Genomic DNA, 19,557 nt, shown 5'->3' with positions numbered 1-19,557 from the left:
TAGTTAAAGAAATGATTCCTGAAGAGTTTACTTTTCCCACTGACGCTAAGTACGTGATGTTCATGTAGCAACCTTGAAACTGACTCAATAGCAATAGCATGCCCTGCCTTTTGGTGCCACACTTTGTTCTTATAAATACCAATTCATTTAATCCTCACAGCTACCTTAGAAGGTAGCCCCAGAGAAGTAAGTGACTCATTTAAGATCACACTGTCAGTAATACGAGCCAGCGGATTTGAACACCAGCAGTCCAGCTCGCTCTCTGTTACGCTAGTTGCCTCACCTAGCTTTCTGTTATTTTTCTTGCTAACGTTTTTGTCTCTGAATCAGCAAGGCAGACTGCTGTCATGATTCAGTGGAAGGACCTGTAGTTACACACATGCACAGGTGAATTTACCTAGAACATCCTGTTCTGGTAAGGAATCATTTTCTTTTAGGATGTATGCGTTATGAGCAAACTTCAGTGTTTGTGTAGAAAACACTAATTTTGCAGAAGCTACTAGCTCATACTGAGTGGATTTTTGGCAATGCATTTATATTGATTATTGATTTTATTTATTAATATCATTGTTTCCTGGAGAACATTTGTCTAGTAGTTGAAGGGCTGTTTTCACTGATTAAATCTGCAAGATGCAAGGAAGATTGATCACAATCATTTTCCAAAGATATAGTGGTTGTGACACTTGTAACCTCAAACACTGTTTACTTAATCGCTTTGTGGTATATCAAGAGTGCTTTAAAAAATCAGTAGGCTTTTTTTAGTGTAGAGAAACATCTCATGAAACTTCAGGTATTGTACTAATGTTCTTTTTTTTTAGATGAGTAATGTGACAACAGATTACTGTCTTGACATCATAAGGAAATTTGAAGTTTCAGAAGAAAATAAGGCAAAAAATGTTCTTGGAATAGAAGGTAAAATAACAAATATTCTTAATGACTCATTCTTTAGTTTGGTTCACTAAGTTATATTCTGCAAAATTTTTAGGAGGACAGCTATTTGTGAAATTACTGATGATTCAAATACCACCCCCCCCACACACATATTTTCCTACAAAGCAGGTTCCGTGATATTGTCCCTTCTCTTACTTTTGCAATGATGATATATATTTTCAACTCCTAGCAAGCCAACTTGATGCCACTGTGTATGAAAGATACCAAGAAATATTTGTACTTTTCTCAAAGGGCTAATTTTGTAAATAGCTTCAACCTGATAATTTTATGAATGGAAATTCGGTCATAAGATAAGTAATCTATGAAACTAGTGACTTGACAGTAAACATGTGTCTTAAAAAAATGTTGGCAACTAACTAGTTTTAGCTTGTTGGTAGCAGTGGACAGGTTTGTTGAAACAACAGATTTCTTTAATACAACAGTCTCATTTTATGATTGAGGAAAGTGAGGTTCAATGAAATTAAGTAATTTGCCCACAGTTGTATATTCAAAATCTAGGTCCTGGGATCTTACATAGAAATAATGCAATATGAATATAGCTACACATATGGCTAAATTTTAGGTAGGGAAATAAATGGCAGGCTTCTACTTAAGAGGAGAATCTTGCAGGCAGAACAACTATTCTTAATGAAAGACCACTGCGGCACCTTAGTGCCCTCAAGAGCATCCAAAGCCATGGTTTACCTCATCATTTTTGATTGTTGATGTCCTCTCCCCCCTGCTCCCAGGCTCAGTGTGGACACGGGGGTTTTGCTATCATGTATTTACTTCCTGGGACAGAAGGTAATTAAAATAAAGAGGAATAATTTAAAATTTATCAAAAACCATTTTAAAACAGCCAGAGAAAATAAACTATTTTGGACCTTTTTTTTTTTAAACTAAGAAATGGGTTGCAGCCCTGAAAGATGGACTTAAACACAGTTTCTAAGTTATAGCCACAAAGAGGGGCAAGAAGAAATTCTCTGGAGTCTCAGAGGGTATTTACAGATACAGTTGTACCACACGATTCTTGAAGACTTGAAACCATTTACCCTAATAACCTTGCCACTTAGGTACTTGTGGGCCATTCATGCATTTATTCATATATTAGTGAATGCCTCTTCTATCCAGCCATTATGTTTTGAAAAACTATAGAAAACCTGACAGGGTTTTCTACATAACCTTTAAGCACTATTTCACATTTATAAAATGCGTGAGCCATTAGCATCTTCCCAAGCCAATTTCATGCTCAAATAATCACACCCTGAATTCTGGCCATGCCTAACTTTTTAACTGCTACTTCAGCTATGACAAACAATATTATTTTTTCAATTCAACTCAACCTATCAAATTGTTGATTGATCATTGTACCACTTAGAATGACTAATACTTTAATACTGCATCAGTCACTGATTAGGTCACACTGCATGATTATAACTTGAGCTCAGTAGTTACTGAATGGCTTTGCAGAAAGCTCTCTTCTTTAATCAAAATTCTTAAAAAGTCTGTTTTTCTCTAGGTTATGTTTAAACTGCTACTCCCCCAAATCCTATTTAAGCTTTTGACACTGTCTTTTTGACCTAAAGCACGTCTCTCATGATCCCAATGTTCTCTACCAAGGCTGCTCTGACAGGAACGAAGTTTGGGTCAAAAACATGGATTTTGCCGTGTATAATGTGCATCCATGTTTTTGACCCAAACTTTCAGGGGGAAAAAATATCTTTTGTTTTAATTTTTTAATTCAAATTTTTGTTTACATTTAGGTACTTGTTTTTTTTGTATTATAAAGGAATTTTAGCATTTTTAAAAACATATTATGGTACAAGAAATTTTATGTAACAAATAATTATAAAACACAGGAACAGATACAAGGTATAAGAAATTTCATGTACTGGTAACAAATTTATGATATTTATGCATCATAGAAGGCCAAGAACTCTTCATCATCATTGCAAGTTTGTCGTAAATTCAATAAAACCGATTATCATATTCCATGTTGGTATTTTGTATACGGATATCGTTATTGACTTCTAGAGTTACACTTTTAACTTAAAAGCATAAATAAAACAATTAAAAACATTTATATAGATACAGAATTAGTACTACCCATGTATAATGCTCATCCTTATTTTTCCCTCACAAATTTGGGCAAAAAATTGCGCATTATATACATGGCAAATTATGGTAACATAATCACTCTGAATATACTCTGATGTTTTTTTGTCCCTGTTACAGTCAAATAAGTACATACACTTTAAAGCTACAGTACTTCACTCTCTCTTCCAAAGGCTTCACGAACTTCATGCGTAGTCCTGCCTGTGACATCTTTAACCCACTGCACCATGAAGTGTACCAGGACATGGACCAGCCCCTGTGCAACTACTACATCGCTTCCTCTCACAACACCTACCTGACTGGGGACCAGCTCCTTTCTCAGTCCAAAGTGGACATGTATGCTCGGGTGCTCCAAGAGGGCTGTCGCTGCGTGGAAGGTATGTGCTTTGTCTGAGCTCTGCTTAGTTGGTGAACATGACCTTCAGTCGGTGAGTCAAGTCCAGTACAAATAATGGGGACCTAACATGCGCTCACACTAATCAGAACCATTTCTCTGCTCATTGTAGAGTCATTCTTAACTCAGTCCTCTGCCAAAGAGGGTTACTGTTCAGTCAGGAGGGAGAGAACTATGTGTTTGCCGTTGGGAAGTACTCCTTTGGTGGCTGAAAAATTGTGATGAAAATGAAAGTTTTCCTAGAAAGGTAGTTTGATTAAGTGGTAGCAAAAATAGTTCAGGATAGCTATTTGTTTTCCCAATACTTCATGGTCTGTCAGTCAGCGGACATGTATTAAATTTCTATTAGGTGCCTGGTGATAAGGACACAGATGTAAGACATGGTTTCTGTCTTCAAAGAGCTCACAGTCTAGTTGAAGGGTGGAAAGTTTAACAGTAGTACAGTGTGAGAATTCTACCAGTTGAATCATATATGTGGTAGAGAAGTGGTACCAACAGTAAGTTGTGAAGTAAAATGCTATGACAAATCAGGTGGGCTGGGAAGGTAGAATTAGGTCAGTCATAAGGGTTTTGAGTGCTGTAGTGAGGAATTTCAACTTTAGCTTTTGGGAACAGGGGTCCAATGAAGGGTTTCAATACTATAGTGATATGATCACACTTGCAGTTTAGAAAGATAACTTGGGCAGCAGTGTAGGAGGAAATTTTTATTTTAAATAGGTGTTTGGAGGGGGAGGGGAGAGGAATTTAGAGCAAGGAGAATGGAAGGCTAATGCAGTGATTCAAAGGAAAGATTATAAAAGCTTGGACTAAGTGAGACGATTAAACAGATATTAAAGAAGTAAGCTCAACACGACGTGGTAAGTGAAGTAAAGGATGCAAGGAATGAGAGAGGGAGCTGGAAGGAATGAGCAGTGCCGCCACATACTATTGGGAAGCGAAGAAGAAGACCGTTAATGAGTTCAGTTTTCCATCTGTTGACTTTGTAACATATATGTGGACATTTTTATTCATCAGTTGATAATGATATCTGAATTCAGTGGAAGGACCCAGGCAAGATATAGTCCATAATTCTGAGCTTTGTACATGGTAGTTTAAATCTCCAAAGTGTCTGATATCACCTATAGAGAGGAGTGGAGAAGAGAACGAGGCCTGGGGATATGATTGATCCAACATTTAGAAGGTAGGAAGAGCAAGGGGAACCAATGGGCCAAACTGTCACACAGTGGTCGCTTGGACCTAGGGGTTGAAAGTATCAGAAGGGAATGGTCAAAAATGCCCACGCAACAGAAAAGTAAAATAAGGTAAAGACTAACTATCCAATCTGTTTTTGACAGTGGAGGTTATTGGTGTCCTTTGCTATATAATTTTGGTGACATGTTAGTAGGAAAGTGGGATAGCTAATCTGCTATGGGTTAGTGTCTCAGCATTTTTATTTACTTATATTTATTTATTTAGCACGCCCACATATTTTTATTTATTTTTCTTTAAAATTTTTATTTGTGTTTTTCAGTTACAGTTGACATTCAATATGATTTTATATTAGTTTAAGGTGTACAGCATAGTGGTTACACGTTTACATAAGTTATGCAGTAATTCCCCCCAGTTAATCTAGTATCCGCCTGGCACTTTACATATTTGCTGCCGTATTATTGACTATATTCTTTATTGTCTCAGCATTTTTATATATTAGAAGAAGAATTTGATGATACAGGTTGGGAAGATTTGAGATTTGGGAAGGGGGGGAAATGAGGATACATGCTTGTTTTTAGATGGGATGAGGGGACAAGAGATTTTGAAAGTGTTCATGCCTGATAGGCTCTCTTTTCTCAGAGAAGTAGGAGAAAATATCATTCAGTAAGTGCAAAGTGGGTAAAGGTTGGCTTGGGGGCTTATGAAGATCAGCAAACTTTTAAAATAATTCATCAGGTAATGGGAAAGGAGTTGACTAGATAAATTGGGGAATGCTTAGCTAATTTCCAAACAGTCAAAAAAACATAGTCTTTGGGCGGCCAGATGGCTCAGTTGATTAGAGCGTGAGCTCCTAACAAGGTTGCCGGTTCAATTCCCGTATGGGATGGTGGGCTGCGCCCCCTGCAGCTAAAGATTGAAAACGGCAACTGGACTTGGAGCTGAGCTGCACCCTCTACAACTAGATTGAAGGGCGACTGATGGATCCTGGAAAAACACACTGTTCCCCAATAAAAAGTTTTAAACAAAGTATTTTTGTGATACAAAATCCTATGCTTAGACTCCTCCCACCCATCTCCAACAGATTAGTTATAGAAGCAGTGAAGACAGATTATAGAATTGATTCAAGCCTCTAGGTCATATAAAATGTCTTCAAGGTATTGGTGAGAGCTCTTAAGGAATTGACAGTACGTCCATGGTTCTAGGAAAAGAAGTGAAGTGAATAAGGAGCCACAAAATGAGGTTAAGAGACTAGAAGACTCAAAGAAATGGAAATATGGAGAAAGTTGTCATCACACATTTAAAAAGCAAGAACAGTGTGTTATTATTATAAGGTGTGATTTTGGATGTAGTTACAGGTGCTGCCTACATCCAGGGCATGTCATGGGTGAGCACGATTGATGTTGGGTGGAGTAAAGGATTGTTGGCATTATGGAGGTCGAGGCTAAGAGATTGAGTGGATTACCCACATGGACGTTTAACTCACAAAGGAAGCCAACAGGGAGATTAAAAGTTAAAAAACTTAAACATGGAAAGCTGGAGATTAAAAACTATACACCAGATATTTAAGTACAAAAAGAATGCTATAGAAAAGTCAATTGGAACATGCCAGAAAGATGTGTTGGATAAAGTGTGGAGGATTTTTTATGAGTATAGAAGAACAGTTGTTGAAAAGTAGCAATGAAGGCCTAGAGAATGCCTCCTGGTTCTGTGATTTATACAAAGAAGCATCTGTGGAGAAAGGAAGCAGCATCCTCCAAGGTCAGCTGGTAACGGAGAGAAGGAGGTTGAGGGAGAGTTCCAAAAAGAGTCTGATATAAAGGGAGTTTGTTTATGATGGAATGGAGCCCAAAGCGGAATTGCTTTTTGATGGGGGTATACTGGGATTCCCAGTGGATCATGGGCTGTTCTTGAAGTGGTGGAATGGAATAATACAGAGAAATAAATAAAGCAGTCAGCTGGTAAGGTAAAACCAACAACTGGATGGACCTTTCTTTGCCAGATTTTTTCTGGCTTGAATTTTTTCTGCTACAGAAGTATAAGATGTAATATTATGGCAACAGTAGTGGTAATAGTAGTAATAATGTTATAAAAGTAAATTAACTTATTTTAAAGGTGGACTCTCATAACAGTCTGCATACAGAACCATTGAGATCACTACCAGTGTAGAACTCTGGAAATTAATGCTCTAAGACATGGCATTTTTGCTGTGGATGCAGAGAACACCTATTGACAACAGTGAGTGACAATTGTGTAGCTGAAGCAACTAAGTAATGAAGATGCTTATAAAATATTAACTAAAAAAGCTTCGAGCACTTAAAGGTCTTGAGATGACATTCTGCTCTCAGGCATTATTCAAGCCTTTGTTCACTCAACACTCCACAGGTTTTACATGTCTGCCATGCATAGAGATACCCAGGGCGCACCCTGTCATAGGATTCATAGTGATAGTTGCCTATCATTTTAGATGGTGACATTTTTGTGGAGGCCAAATATGGAAAGTAACTTTTAGTGACTCCAAGAAGTGAAGTCAACTCTAGGCAATTGTGCAACTGTGTTACTTCTGTGTCCTGTACTCTAGTTCTTTTGCTTTCCATGTCCTTCAGGTACCCAATTTGCTCTTTTTTGGTTTCGCTGTCCAAAATCAGTATCCAACCCAAGCTTAACCGTGTTCCCATCATCAACTCCTTATATTGAGTCAAAACTTTAATCCTCCAGCTCTGTTTGGGATATTAAGGAGGAATATTAGTAAGTTATCTGATTAAGAGAATTTATAGTAAGGCACACATGATTTTTAGTCTTAGATTTTTCAGGGGTCTTTTAATTTTAACATGAGAGCTTTTAGGAATTGTGTGTAGTAGATGATATTGAACATGAGGCTTTTGTGTTACCTACTTTTCTTCTTGTCTGCCAGTCACCAAAGTCCTACAATAGAAAGACGCTACTTTGCCCTCCTTGTCTAAAAGGTTACCTGCTTTAGATAGTGACACAAACTGAGAACATGCACAGCTGGGGTGTGATTTTAAAGGACATGGAATTGCTCAACTATCACCCTCACCAGCTTCTATCAGCAAATCCCTCCTTTATTATTTGGCTTGAAGTTCTTACTATTGGAATAATCTATGCCTGGACATTGCAAGTCAAGCTACGAGTTTTGCAAGGTTTTTGTTGAGGAGAAGAAGTCTATTTATCTGGGAGACTTGGTCAGGTTTATGCTTGATCTATTTACTGTTTGAAATTGCGGTTGTCACCTTGGCTTTGCAAATACTGTAGGAAGGAACAGGCGGACTTCCATGATTTCAGCCCCGTTTGTGTGCTAGTTTCTGATGAAGTGTTTTCAACACATTGTCCTTGAATTCTTACAACACTAAGGGAGATGGAATAATTTTATTTAGAAAACACCCCAACTTGGAGTGGAGTTCAGTGGCTCAAGTTCCCATAGCTGGGAGGTTTGGAAGCTGGGCAGTTGTCTGACTACCCCCACTGCACTATTTTCCAGGAAGTCTGTGTGTTTTTTGGAGGAACAAGCATTGAAAGGCATGACTGGCCCTACGGGGGATCAAATGAGGGACATCAGGTCATGTAAGGAAAGCTAGAGAAAGCAAAGTGTACAACACAGAGGGCAAGTTGGCTTTACGTGGAGGAATTTGGTTGTCTTATGAGTAGGCCTGACATCTAAATATTTAGATGTTCCTGAAGACTTAAAATGCGATGGCGTGATCTTTTGTGTTCTAACAATTTCTGTCAGCCGTGCAATTTGAAGACCTTAGTTCACATTTGAAGCTTGGGCCTGGAAGACACCAATGTGTATATGCTCAGTGGTCCTTTATCTACCTTGGGTCCAGAGGAAGTTTTTAATTCTCCAACACCTGCAGCTAGGATTTAAAGAACCTGATTTATAGAATGTAGCAGGTCATGAATTGAAAATTCAGGTACCCCCGATATTTTTCTGAATAGAACACTTAGAGATGAAGAGTAGTGATTGTAGACAGTTTCTTCATGGCGTTGGGACCCGAAGTGTCTCTCCACTTTCAGGCTTCTGTTTTGATAATGTTGTGTTTTCCATTTGCATTGGTTCAGCTGCAGTAATGTCCTAGGTCAGGAGATGTACGGTGTCTTGAGGAAGACGAGTACGTCTTGTTTGGTGATGTGGGCTTCTCAGAAAATCAAATCGATACCATTTTTTTACATGACCTTTTATTCTCTTCATTTTCAGCCTGAGTTACTTAATAAATATGGATGTTCTGTCCAGGGGATTTTCACTCTCATGATGGAAGTGACGATGTTGCATTGCTGTTATAATTGTTTACAGCCTTTCCTGTTGTAACGAAAAGGTTGTGCTAACAGAGTGGGATGTTTTTAAGTTACGTTATGAAAAGCTGTCATGTTAGCTGCTCAGCCTGCCTTCAGAACTGACCAACTCTGTCAGGGTGCTTTTGGGGGCCTCTACTGTTATGACCTGATTGAGAAATGGGCCCTGGCTGTTTTGTGGCTAGAAGGATTGGTTAGAGGATTTTGACCTTGCCAACATTCTCATTACAGCGTGAGATCTTATAAGAAATGTCACTGCTACCTGTTAGGATGCCAGCACTATCTGGGAATGTTGTTATCTTCATGTAGCAGACAAGCTATGAAATCAGACCTAAAAAGCAAACATTAGAAGAACCATCCTTGACTATGGATATTCTGCCTGTGTTATAAACATTAGCAAAAAGTACCTTCTTTTATGACCAGTGTAGTTTTAAGCACTATTTTTTGTGTTTATGATAATTAGGTCAGATGTGGCATTGCCTTGTCTACTTTACATTTTTGGGGAAAGATTAGCTCATTTATGAGGAACCCTCTTTTGTCCTTTCTCCTGCAAGATGGGTTTGGATTAGGGTATAAATTGTTAACAGTATATATTTTTAAAACATCTGTTTATTCTTTCCACACCTACATCCAGACAAAGAATGTCAAGTGTATGTCAAAGGATAGACAGAGCCTTTCTTTTGAGAAGATGTCTTTGATATATTTGACCTCATTTGCAGGCCCAAAGGAACAGTATGACACTGCATAATAGTAGACCAAAACCTTTGGTTTTCTCAACAGCATCTTTATTCTTAAACTTTGTGTCCAGTATTCCTATGGTATTAACCTTGAAACTGCTTTCTCCTTTTACCTTCTCTAATTTTCCCCCTAAGGCTATTTAAATAGCTAATGCTTAATTGATTAAAGAGGTAACAATATTAGGGAGCAGAACTAATAGGAGATCTGTCTATCTACCTACCTACCTACCTCTACTATTAGATAGAGATAGAGATAGAGATAGAGATAGAGATAGAGATAGAGATAGAGATAGAGATAGAGGAGATACATATATAACATAAAACATTTTTTTAGGAAACATCAGTCTTTGCTGTTAGAGGCCTTTAACTGATTGGGTGAGACCCATCCTTTATATTATGGAATCAGCTTTACTGGATTCTCTTCTTCTTGTTATTATTAAATATCTTTACAGCAATACCTAGACTGGTATTTGACCCCAAAACTTGGCATCATAGCCCAGCCAAGTTGACACATAATTTCAAACCACATTATGGTTGTGGTGAACAATTCGAAAGTTTTAGAAGGAAATAGAGATACTATCTCTTGAAGTAATATACAAAACACACATATAGGAAAGGTGCTACTAAAACAGAGAATAGATGTGGTCCCGAATTGTGTGGCCCTGATTAAAAGGCAGAGTTTTAATTGGTATGCCATTAGCCAAACCCAGTCTACAGAATTATTTATGTTTGGCCCATATTGTACTCTTAAAAGTGGATTAATTTCCAGTAACTACACATTGGGGAAATTCATTATAAGAAGATCTAGATTTTTGGTTTTCCTCAGATCTGGCAACCAGAGTTCTTATTCCTACTCAGCAATGATTGACTGACAGTGTGAAGTAGTTATCTCACGGAGACACACATTTGCTGTTGGCCTGATGCTCTCAGTTATGTTACCTGCTGCGCTCTTGTTGGTATTTGAGTTTGTGACATCTTACCATAAGGAAAGACAGTGTCACGAGACCTGGAAGGTTCTGTGGGGAGGGCCTACCTAAGCCTGGATTGGGACTTAGACAAGCAAAGTGAAAGAGAAAGGGGGCATTTCAGTTGACCTTCAATGAAAGAAACTAAGGCATAAGGTAGTATTGTACTTGAGGAAACTTCCCTAATTGAGAGAACAAGCCTGTGAGTTTGGGTGTAGGAGAAAATAAGGTTGACTTGTCATACAGGAGCTAAGATATTAATTAATGCAATACTAGTTCCTTTAGCAGTCAAACCTAATATCGCATGCCTTAAAACAACTAAAGTTTATTTCTTGCTTATGTGATGTTCAAAATAGTTGTTCCTAATGGATGAATCTTTCCAACAGTGATCTGGGGTCCAGGCTCATTCCATCTGGTGGCTGTGCCATTTTCAACACATGACTTCTAAAGTCACAGCAGAAGAGCAAACATGGAGGATGGTAGGGAAGGTTTTGTAGACAGACCTGGATGGAAGTGGTGCACATCATTTCTGCCCACATCCCAATGGCCCGTCCTACTGCGGGAGAAGCCTGGCCAGTGTAGCCCAGCTGTGTGCCAGAGTGAAAGAGAAAACGGGTTGAGTGAATGGCTAGCCAGGCTCTAGCACCTTGGAGTTTAGCAAGCAGGAGCTGCTGTAGGACATTTATTAATAAATTTAGCATATATCTACTAAGTGCTTGCTATGTGTTGGATGCTATGTTATGCATCAGTTAGGCTTTTGAGCAAAGGAGTAACGTGGTGAAAGCAGTATTTTGAGAAGTGATGGCAGAGTGTAAAACAAGAGAAGGCAAACTCGTAAGTCAGGGAGAATGGTGAAGAAGTAGGTGTCTTTCTCTAGCTGGGAGCCAATGAAGTTGTCTACACACATATGAATATCAATATCATCAATAACAATATCAGTTACTATGTGCCATGCAGTGCTTTAAGCAACTTTACATGTAGTGAATTATCACTCAAACTTATGATGAAAGTGCTATTATTATCTTCCTTTTATAGATGGGGAAAGCAAGACTTGAAGTGATTCAGTCATTTGCCCATATGCACATCAATCTTGACATGGCTTGAAGATTTGAACTTAGGAAGTCAATGTTATTTTATAACTACTGTAGAATTAATAAAGTGGAAATAAATCGAAGGGAAACCTCATGAGTTTAAGTGAACAATAGTGAAAAACCTTGTTACTGATTTAAGAGGGTCACTGTGACTATTAAAAGGATGTAGTAAACTGAAGAAAAAGTGAAACTAAAGAAACAACCTGTTAAGAAATATCACTGTCCTTGGCACACTTGATTGGATTTAGAACACTTACTAATGAGAGTGCTTGGTAAATGCTAAGCTGCTTGTGAGTATGACATCTTTGTTAACTTGAAGCACAAAAATCCCCAAATTATTTATAATCTTCTGAGTCCTTACTCTGATAAATATGCCAGAATACCCATTTCTCTGTTTGACTTCTTTATCATGATTATAATAGATATAATCTCAAATAACAAAATAATACTTGTCTGATGTTTCCAGAAATACTAAACACCAGAAACTTTGGGTTGTTGATGTGAAGTTCTGTTTTTGGCAGTTGACTGTTGGGATGGCCCAGATGGAGAGCCGGTCGTACACCACGGTTACACTCTCACTTCAAAAATTCTCTTCAGAGATGTTGTGGAGACCATCAACAAGCACGCCTTTGTGAAGAACGAGTAAGTATAGCAACACCTGGAAGCTAAGCTAACCCAGCACCCAGAGCCTTGCCTGAAGTAACATGGCTACAAAAGCACACAGCATCTCCTTTCTCCTACCCTAGTTCTCTCCTTCCTTCTCAACAAAACATTGTGAACAAATAATATGGACTCCATGTACATAATTTCTTGTGCTTCATGTATTCCTTCTCTAGATGTTGCCTCCACAAAGCATGGTCTTGCAAAGAGTGACCTGAAAATTTCTAAGCCCAAGGTGCACAGAGTATCTATAGTCTGAAAACACAGTTTACTATACAGTAGTTTATTGATATTATGAGGTGTGATAAAAAAATACAGTGAATGTGTAAATAAAAAAAATTATTACAGTAAGACACATTGCTGTTAACCCCCCTCAAAATACTCTCCCTCGCTTCTAACACACTATCCCATCATTCTTGCTACTTTCTGAAGCAGTTCTGGAAGTCCTCTTTCGTGAGTGTCTTTAGTTGCGCTATCATGGCTGTCTTGATGTCCTGAATCACTTTGACTTTGGGGAAGAGCCAGAAGTTACACGGTGCCAGACCTGGTGAATAAGGCGGATGAGGACACACCGTAATCTTTCTATTTGACAGAAATTGCCACTCCAGAAGTGATGTGTGACATGGAGCGTAGTTATGATGGAAGATGAAATAAAGACACTCACAAAAGAGGACTTCCAGAACTCTTTCAGAAAGTGGCAAGAAAGATGGGATAAACATGTTTGAAGCAAGGGGGAGTAATTGAGGGGGATTAACGGTAATTTGTCTTTTACTATAACAAATTTTATTTTAGTTAAACATTCACCATATTTTCTGATCCTACCTCATATATTACCATACAGGAAAATAATATCTAGGTTTCCAAACTTGCTGGATGTCCTATATATGCTAAAGTGTCTAGCATCCTTATGTTACTTGACTCCTTATGTTACTTGGTATTTGATAATGTTGACTATTTTCTCCCCAATACTTGCTCTTCTTTTTTGTTTCCATTATAACATTCTCTCCTCCATTGCTGTCATTGCTTCACTCTCATTTTGTGGCCTGTGATCTTCTATTCCATTTCCTCACTCCGTAAATAGTCATTATTTCCTATTTGGTCTACCCTTTTTTGGTTACTTGTCTAATTATATGTCCAGATCATTTCCCTTAAGTTTCAGAGCCATCTAGAAAAATTCTTCGTAAAAACTCATCGGAGTATCTCATAGGAACCTCAAAATCTACAAATATGATTATTTATTCAGATATTTGATGGTGCCTACTCTAAGCCAGGCGTACTGTTATAGGTGCAGGGAGCCACAACACTGAACAAAAAATAAGACTCCTGCCATCATGGAGCTTATATCCCAAACTGAACTCACCATCATCTCGTTCTGCCAAATCACCTCTTGCTCTGCTTTTTATTTTTCAGTTTTCAAAAATAGTTGGGTGTAGCACTGCGTACTAGTGGCTTCAGCCCGAACCTGGGAGGCATTCTAGATTCAGCCAATTCTTGTCAGTTCTACCCTAAACTATCTTTTGACTCAGTTGCCTTCTCTTCATTTTCACCTTCCCTTTGGTTCATCCTCCACACCGGCGTGATATTTCTTTCTGAAAATATAAGCATGGTATTGTAAGTCTTGTTTTTAAGTCCTTCAGAAGCTCCCTGTGGTTCTCAGTCATATCTTCCCTGCCTTCTGGGGCCTGGCTTCTTCTTTCTCTTCCAGTGTCTTATCCCACTATTGCTCCACACACACTTTGGCTTCTGCCTTCATTGACTGTCTTTCAGATTTCCCAGTGATCCCAGATTTTTCACAGCTCACTACCCTCGCATATGCTCTTCTCTCTGCCTGGAACACCCTTCTCTGTTCTGCCACTTGCCTGATTCTTGCTTATCCTACAAGACTACTTAAGCATTGTTCCTTTGGCAAACTTACTGATACCACCAGTTGATTTAAAGCCTCCTTTATTCTGTTCCTAGCACCCTGAGCATATTTCTATCATATCGTATAGGTCTCTATGACAATTGTTGGTTACTTGCCTTCCTTTAAGTTTTTTAGACCAGGAACTCATTGAAGATATGGGGCTATGTCTTATTCATTCTTTATTGCAGAGCGTGTGCCTGCAATATACCAGACAGTCAGGAAATGATTTTTGAAACAAAGGAAGCAAATTAAAATTACAGCTGCATGAAATTAACCTTATAAAAGTTAGCAGCCTTTGAAATTTTTAATATTTCGTCTTGTCATTAATAAACCATGAGGTTAAAATGCTCCTCTAATGAGAGACACTCGCTGCATAGCAGGTTGAGTTTATGATGTCTTGTATGTGGAAGAATGGCAAGTACTGATTTCTGATGTACCTTTGCTACCCTGATTGCTACTAGTCTCAGCCAAGTTGAAGGATTGATTTTGCCCTGTCTTTCCCAATACGTGAAGTAAAGTGCTGAGAAGACCTACTCCCTATGTACGTCTGAGGAGCCTCTGGTGACTTGATAGCCCTTACTTTCAAGTTTGGGAATCCTTAGGAGAAAAGCATTTCAAATTAAAACAGTTAATCAACTGCTTTAACACATTTTAAACATTAAGTCTTTTTCTGTTCTTTCTGAAACTTCAGTTGCATCTTTACACCAGGAATTTTCAACCTTGGCACTACTGACGTTTTGAGTCAGGTAACTCTTGGTTGTGGGGAACTGCCTTGTGCATGTAGGATGGTTAGGAGTGTCCCCAACTTCTACCTACTAAGTGCCAGTAGCGGCCCCCATATTGTGACCACCAAAATGTCTTCAGGCATTGACGAATGTCCCTTTGTGACAGGGGTTGAGGTGGGAGGGTGGAGTGTGGAGCACAGTTGGCCCATCCCCTGTTGAGACGCACCGCTTTACACTAAGCACATTCGACACTAATAGATTTTTCATAAGCAGATCAATAATTTAAAAAGTCATCGTTAGAACTCCCTGATATGATTGCATAGACAACTAAGCGTTGCTAGTTTGATGTTGTTTTTCTCTTTCTGGATAAAGCCCATGTGAAGACATAAGTGCAAACAGATTATAGTCAGATAACTAAACCAACGTCAGTCACGAAGTTTCATCTCTTATATTACTTCTGGCGTCAGGTTTTACGAATGAGGACAGAATATAATTTTAGGAGGTCACAGCCTGTATTGTGGAGCTTATGCATGTTATACAAGCCCAGAAATAAATTTTATTTCCTCCATGATATTTTAGGCATTTTAAATATTGATTTGTAACTCTGGAAGAAAATATATTGCCTATTACTTTGGAAAATATTGATGGAAAACTAGAAAACAAATAAAAATAAACCTGAATTTGAAGTAATTTCTCATTCTGAGGAAAAAACAAAGTCAGAAGAGGCGTAACATCATGTCGTCAGTCCTGGTTCCTTTTCTGGCTTGGCCACCGCCTCCTCAGGCTGTCTTTGGTGATCGCATTACGCAGGTCTCGCATTCTCTACGCAAAAATCTGAGTGCTGGTGGAGAGTGAATACTTGACTTTTTTTCTTTTCTTTGAAACAAAAGACTAATATATAATTCTATACAAATGATTTTAAAAGGCCTGATATAAGATGCTATGAAACAAAAAATTCCATTATGGTATTTTATACTTAATAGTAATTTCCAAGTTAGGGCTGATTGTATATTTTCAAGTAAATATCTGCATTTAATAGTATTCAGTGGTCTCTTAGATGTTTCTAGACTTTTGAATAAAAATAAGACAAAGTTACATTATGAGTTTTGTTTCTTTAGGCTTCTTATTGCTCATAAAATTTTCTCTTTTTTAAAAAAGACGTATGTCCCATTTGTTTTCTGTGGTACGAAATAGCAAACTAAGTCATCCCATGTGAATTGGTGTATTGTTCAGCCATTACGCCTGGCAAAGTATATTTGCTCAGAAGAGGGTATTTTTGTTGTTGTTCTTTTTTTTTAATGCATATGCTATTTTTCTCACTTTGAAGCATTTTAAGCATCACCACTTTTACAAGTACTGTCTATGATTGCAATAACATAATGAATACAGAATGATTTCCAAAACTCCCTGTGAGTTGCCTGTACTCGACACCTTTAAATCGTGGTGCTGTTCTTGCAGGTTCCCAGTTATACTGTCTATTGAAAATCACTGCAGTGTCCAACAGCAAAGGAAGATTGCTCAGTATCTGAAGGGAATATTCCAGGACAAGCTGGACCTGTCATCTATAGACACGGGAGAGACCAAGCAGCTTCCAAGCCCTCAAAGTTTGAAAGGCAAAATCCTCGTGAAGGTAATTACCCGAGGGAACACGATAAAAGGCATTGATGGTCAACTAAGCCCTCCCTTCCTTAAGGACTGGAAACTGGTTTATCAAGAGAGTAATAAATGGAGTCCACATATGAAGGGTTGTCTAGATTTGTGTTGGAAACTTGCTCCAATTTATTTATCGTCATACCTTCAGAAACAGCTCGTTATTGACTGATCACATATTCTAGGACTTGTTTTTATGAAGGGAGAACGTCAGTACTGTAAGCCAAATGTTTACTATTTAAGTCTGTAATAGTTCACACTGGAGAATTATGTGTATAGGAGTGTGGGGTACAGGGGAGGAGAAGGCTCCGGTGTCCATATCTGAAAGCGTTTCTTTCATATTCTTCTCTCCCATTTCAAGCTCCAATAACTGTCAAAGAAAAAAAGTCTTCACGGTTCATCAGCCTGGGTTATGTAAGTGAGAAGAGCCCTCTTCAAAGAGAAGCTTAGGTGCAGACATAAGGCCCCACAGGGCTTGCATGTATGCAAAGGAGAAGTCAGTGACTAGCCTGACATTTTTTTTTTTTTTTTTTTTAAAGATTTTATTTATTGGGGAAGGGGAACAGGACTTTATTGGGGAACAATGGTCAAATTGTTGTCCTTTCCATCTTAGTTGTGGGGGGTTCTGTTCAGCTTCAAGTTGTTGTTCTTTCAGTCTTAGTTGTGGAGGGCGCAGCTCAGCTCCAGGTCCAGTTGCCGTTGCTAGTTGCAGGGGGCACAGCCCACCATCCCTTGCGGGAGTCGAACCGGCAACCATGTGGTTGAGAGAACAGGCGCCAACCAACTGAGCCATCCGGGAGCTCAGCGGCAGCTCAGCTCAAGGTGCCGTGTTCAATTTTAGTTGCAGGGGGCGCTGCCCACCATCCCTTGCGGGAGTCGAGGAATTGAACTGACAACCTTGTGGTTGAGAGCCCGCGCTCCAACCAACTGAGCCATCCGGGAGGCAGCTCAGCTCAAGGTGCCGTGTTCAATCTTAGTTGCAGGGGGCAGAGCCCACCATCCCTTGCGGGACTCGAGGAATTGAACTGGCAACCTTGTGGTTGAGAGCCCACTGGCCCATGTGGGAATCGAACCGGCAGCCTTCGGAGTTAGGAGCACAGAGCTCTAACCGCCTGAGCCACCGGGCCGGCCCCTAGCCTGACATTTTATCAACAGATTTTCTGGAGGGGAGGGGTAACTTACTACCTGCAATGAATATTATTAATGCAAGGAATAGACAGAAAGACTTCAGATCACTGACTTTGTAATTTGACTTAATTTCAGTTAATTTTGTGTGTTTGGACTAAAAGTATCTTGGATAGTTATATTGTTTTGAGACTAAAAACCTAAGGAAGAGCAGTATCAACACTCAAATTGGGTTATATTTTTACCTGAAAGAGATGTGTATGAAAATTCAAATGTCACATAGGCACAGAAAAGTCAAAGAAACCATTTCATTTCATAGCGAGGCATGAAGACGAGGGGGCAGTAAATGGGATAGATGTAGTCATCTCTGGAATTGGTCAAAACCTGTTTTTTCATTAGTTAAATGAAAATTATGGACTGAATCCATCAAAGGGGTTTTGTTGGGCATTTGTATGTGTGAAAGCATTTTGAATAAAAGCTCCAAATAATGCAAGAGAGAACAGTCAATTTCCTTGAAGTTTTGCTAAAATACACTCTTGTGAATACTGATTGCTGGGCTAGAAAGCTGTTACCTTTATCATGTTTCCGTGTAAATGTTTCCGTGTTTCCCGAATTGTCTTTAGCCAGCAGTTGAAGGTTAAATTCAGAATAAATCTATTTGACTGAAATCTTTCCATTTTGGACGGTGGAATTTAAGGTAGATATTGATATGAACTAATTGAATCCCTTTCACATAACTGGACTTGGTCATTTGACATGGATTGTCCTTGGGCTGATGGGCACCAGGATGAGTCGGGGCCAGTAGCTCGGAGGCAGCACTGGAAGGAGTGGCAGCAAGTTAACTAGGAGATTTCAAGGCAACTGAGGTCCATTTGCAGGAGTAACGTTCTTCAGACTTTAAGATTCCCCAGATCTATGGCCAGCAGTGTTAAGTACATTCACATTGCCATGTAACCAATCCCCAGAACTCTTCATCTTGTGAAACTAACTCCATACTCATTGTCAATTCCCTATTCTCCCCTCCTCACAGCCATGGTAACCGCTGTTCTACTTTTGGTTTTTATGAATTTGACTACTCTGGGTACCTCATATAGGTGAAACCATACAGTATTTGTCTTTTTTGTGACTAGGTTATTTCACTTAGCATAATGTCCTGAAGGTTTATCCATGCTGAAGCATGTGTCACAATTTCCTTGCTTTTTATGGCTCAATAATATGCTGTCATATGCATACACCACATTTTGTTTATTCATCTTTCGGTGGACACTTGGGTTGCTTCCACCTTTGGCTATTGTGAGTTTATTTTCATTTTTAAATAATGTTCCATTTCAGGGTAAGAAATTGCCTTATCACCTTGGAGATGATGCAGAGGAAGGGGAAGTTTCTGATGAAGACAGTGCAGATGAAATTGAAGATGAGTGCAAGTTCAAGCTCCATTATGTAAGTTACAGGCTTGGTCCTAATTTTTACCCTCAATGTGCTGTGGTAAAAAATTGCTGCCAGGTTGGAATCCTTACAAATATGGTGGCTCTAGTGTAAAAAGGATATCTGTTGAAAGTTGCTTTGTGTGCCACCACACAGACACTCAAATGCTTATTGAATGAAACAAGGAGTCTTGTGTCTTTGAGCTGGAAGGAATGTTAGTGATTAACCCATCTGACCCTTTTTCCAGGGACAAATCCCCTCCTATTGCAACTTGGGCAAAACTCAAATTATGGTTAGAAATATCACTGTCTTGGAAATACTCTGGCTTTAGCATTGTC

The 19,557-nt window shown here is 38.9% G+C and overlaps 1 protein-coding gene across 1 annotated transcript in view; it reads left to right on the top strand.

The window, feature by feature from the left end:
- The window catches only part of PLCH1 (phospholipase C eta 1), a 185,646-nt gene that overhangs the window by 122,063 nt on the left and 44,026 nt on the right, over positions 1 to 19,557 (top strand). The window contains exons 7-11 of the mRNA XM_088793945.1: positions 819 to 912; positions 3,219 to 3,422; positions 12,253 to 12,373; positions 16,478 to 16,649; positions 19,127 to 19,234. Coding sequence (XP_088650071.1) covers positions 819 to 912; positions 3,219 to 3,422; positions 12,253 to 12,373; positions 16,478 to 16,649; positions 19,127 to 19,234 — 699 coding nt within the window. The remainder of the gene's footprint in view (positions 1 to 818; positions 913 to 3,218; positions 3,423 to 12,252; positions 12,374 to 16,477; positions 16,650 to 19,126; positions 19,235 to 19,557) is intronic.

Source organism: Rhinolophus sinicus, chromosome 17, assembly GCF_057876585.1.
Source record: "Rhinolophus sinicus isolate RSI-liver-muscle chromosome 17, RSI-T2T, whole genome shotgun sequence".
NCBI classification, from domain to species: Eukaryota; Metazoa; Chordata; class Mammalia; order Chiroptera; family Rhinolophidae; genus Rhinolophus; species Rhinolophus sinicus.
This window is presented reverse-complemented; position numbering and strand designations above follow the sequence as displayed.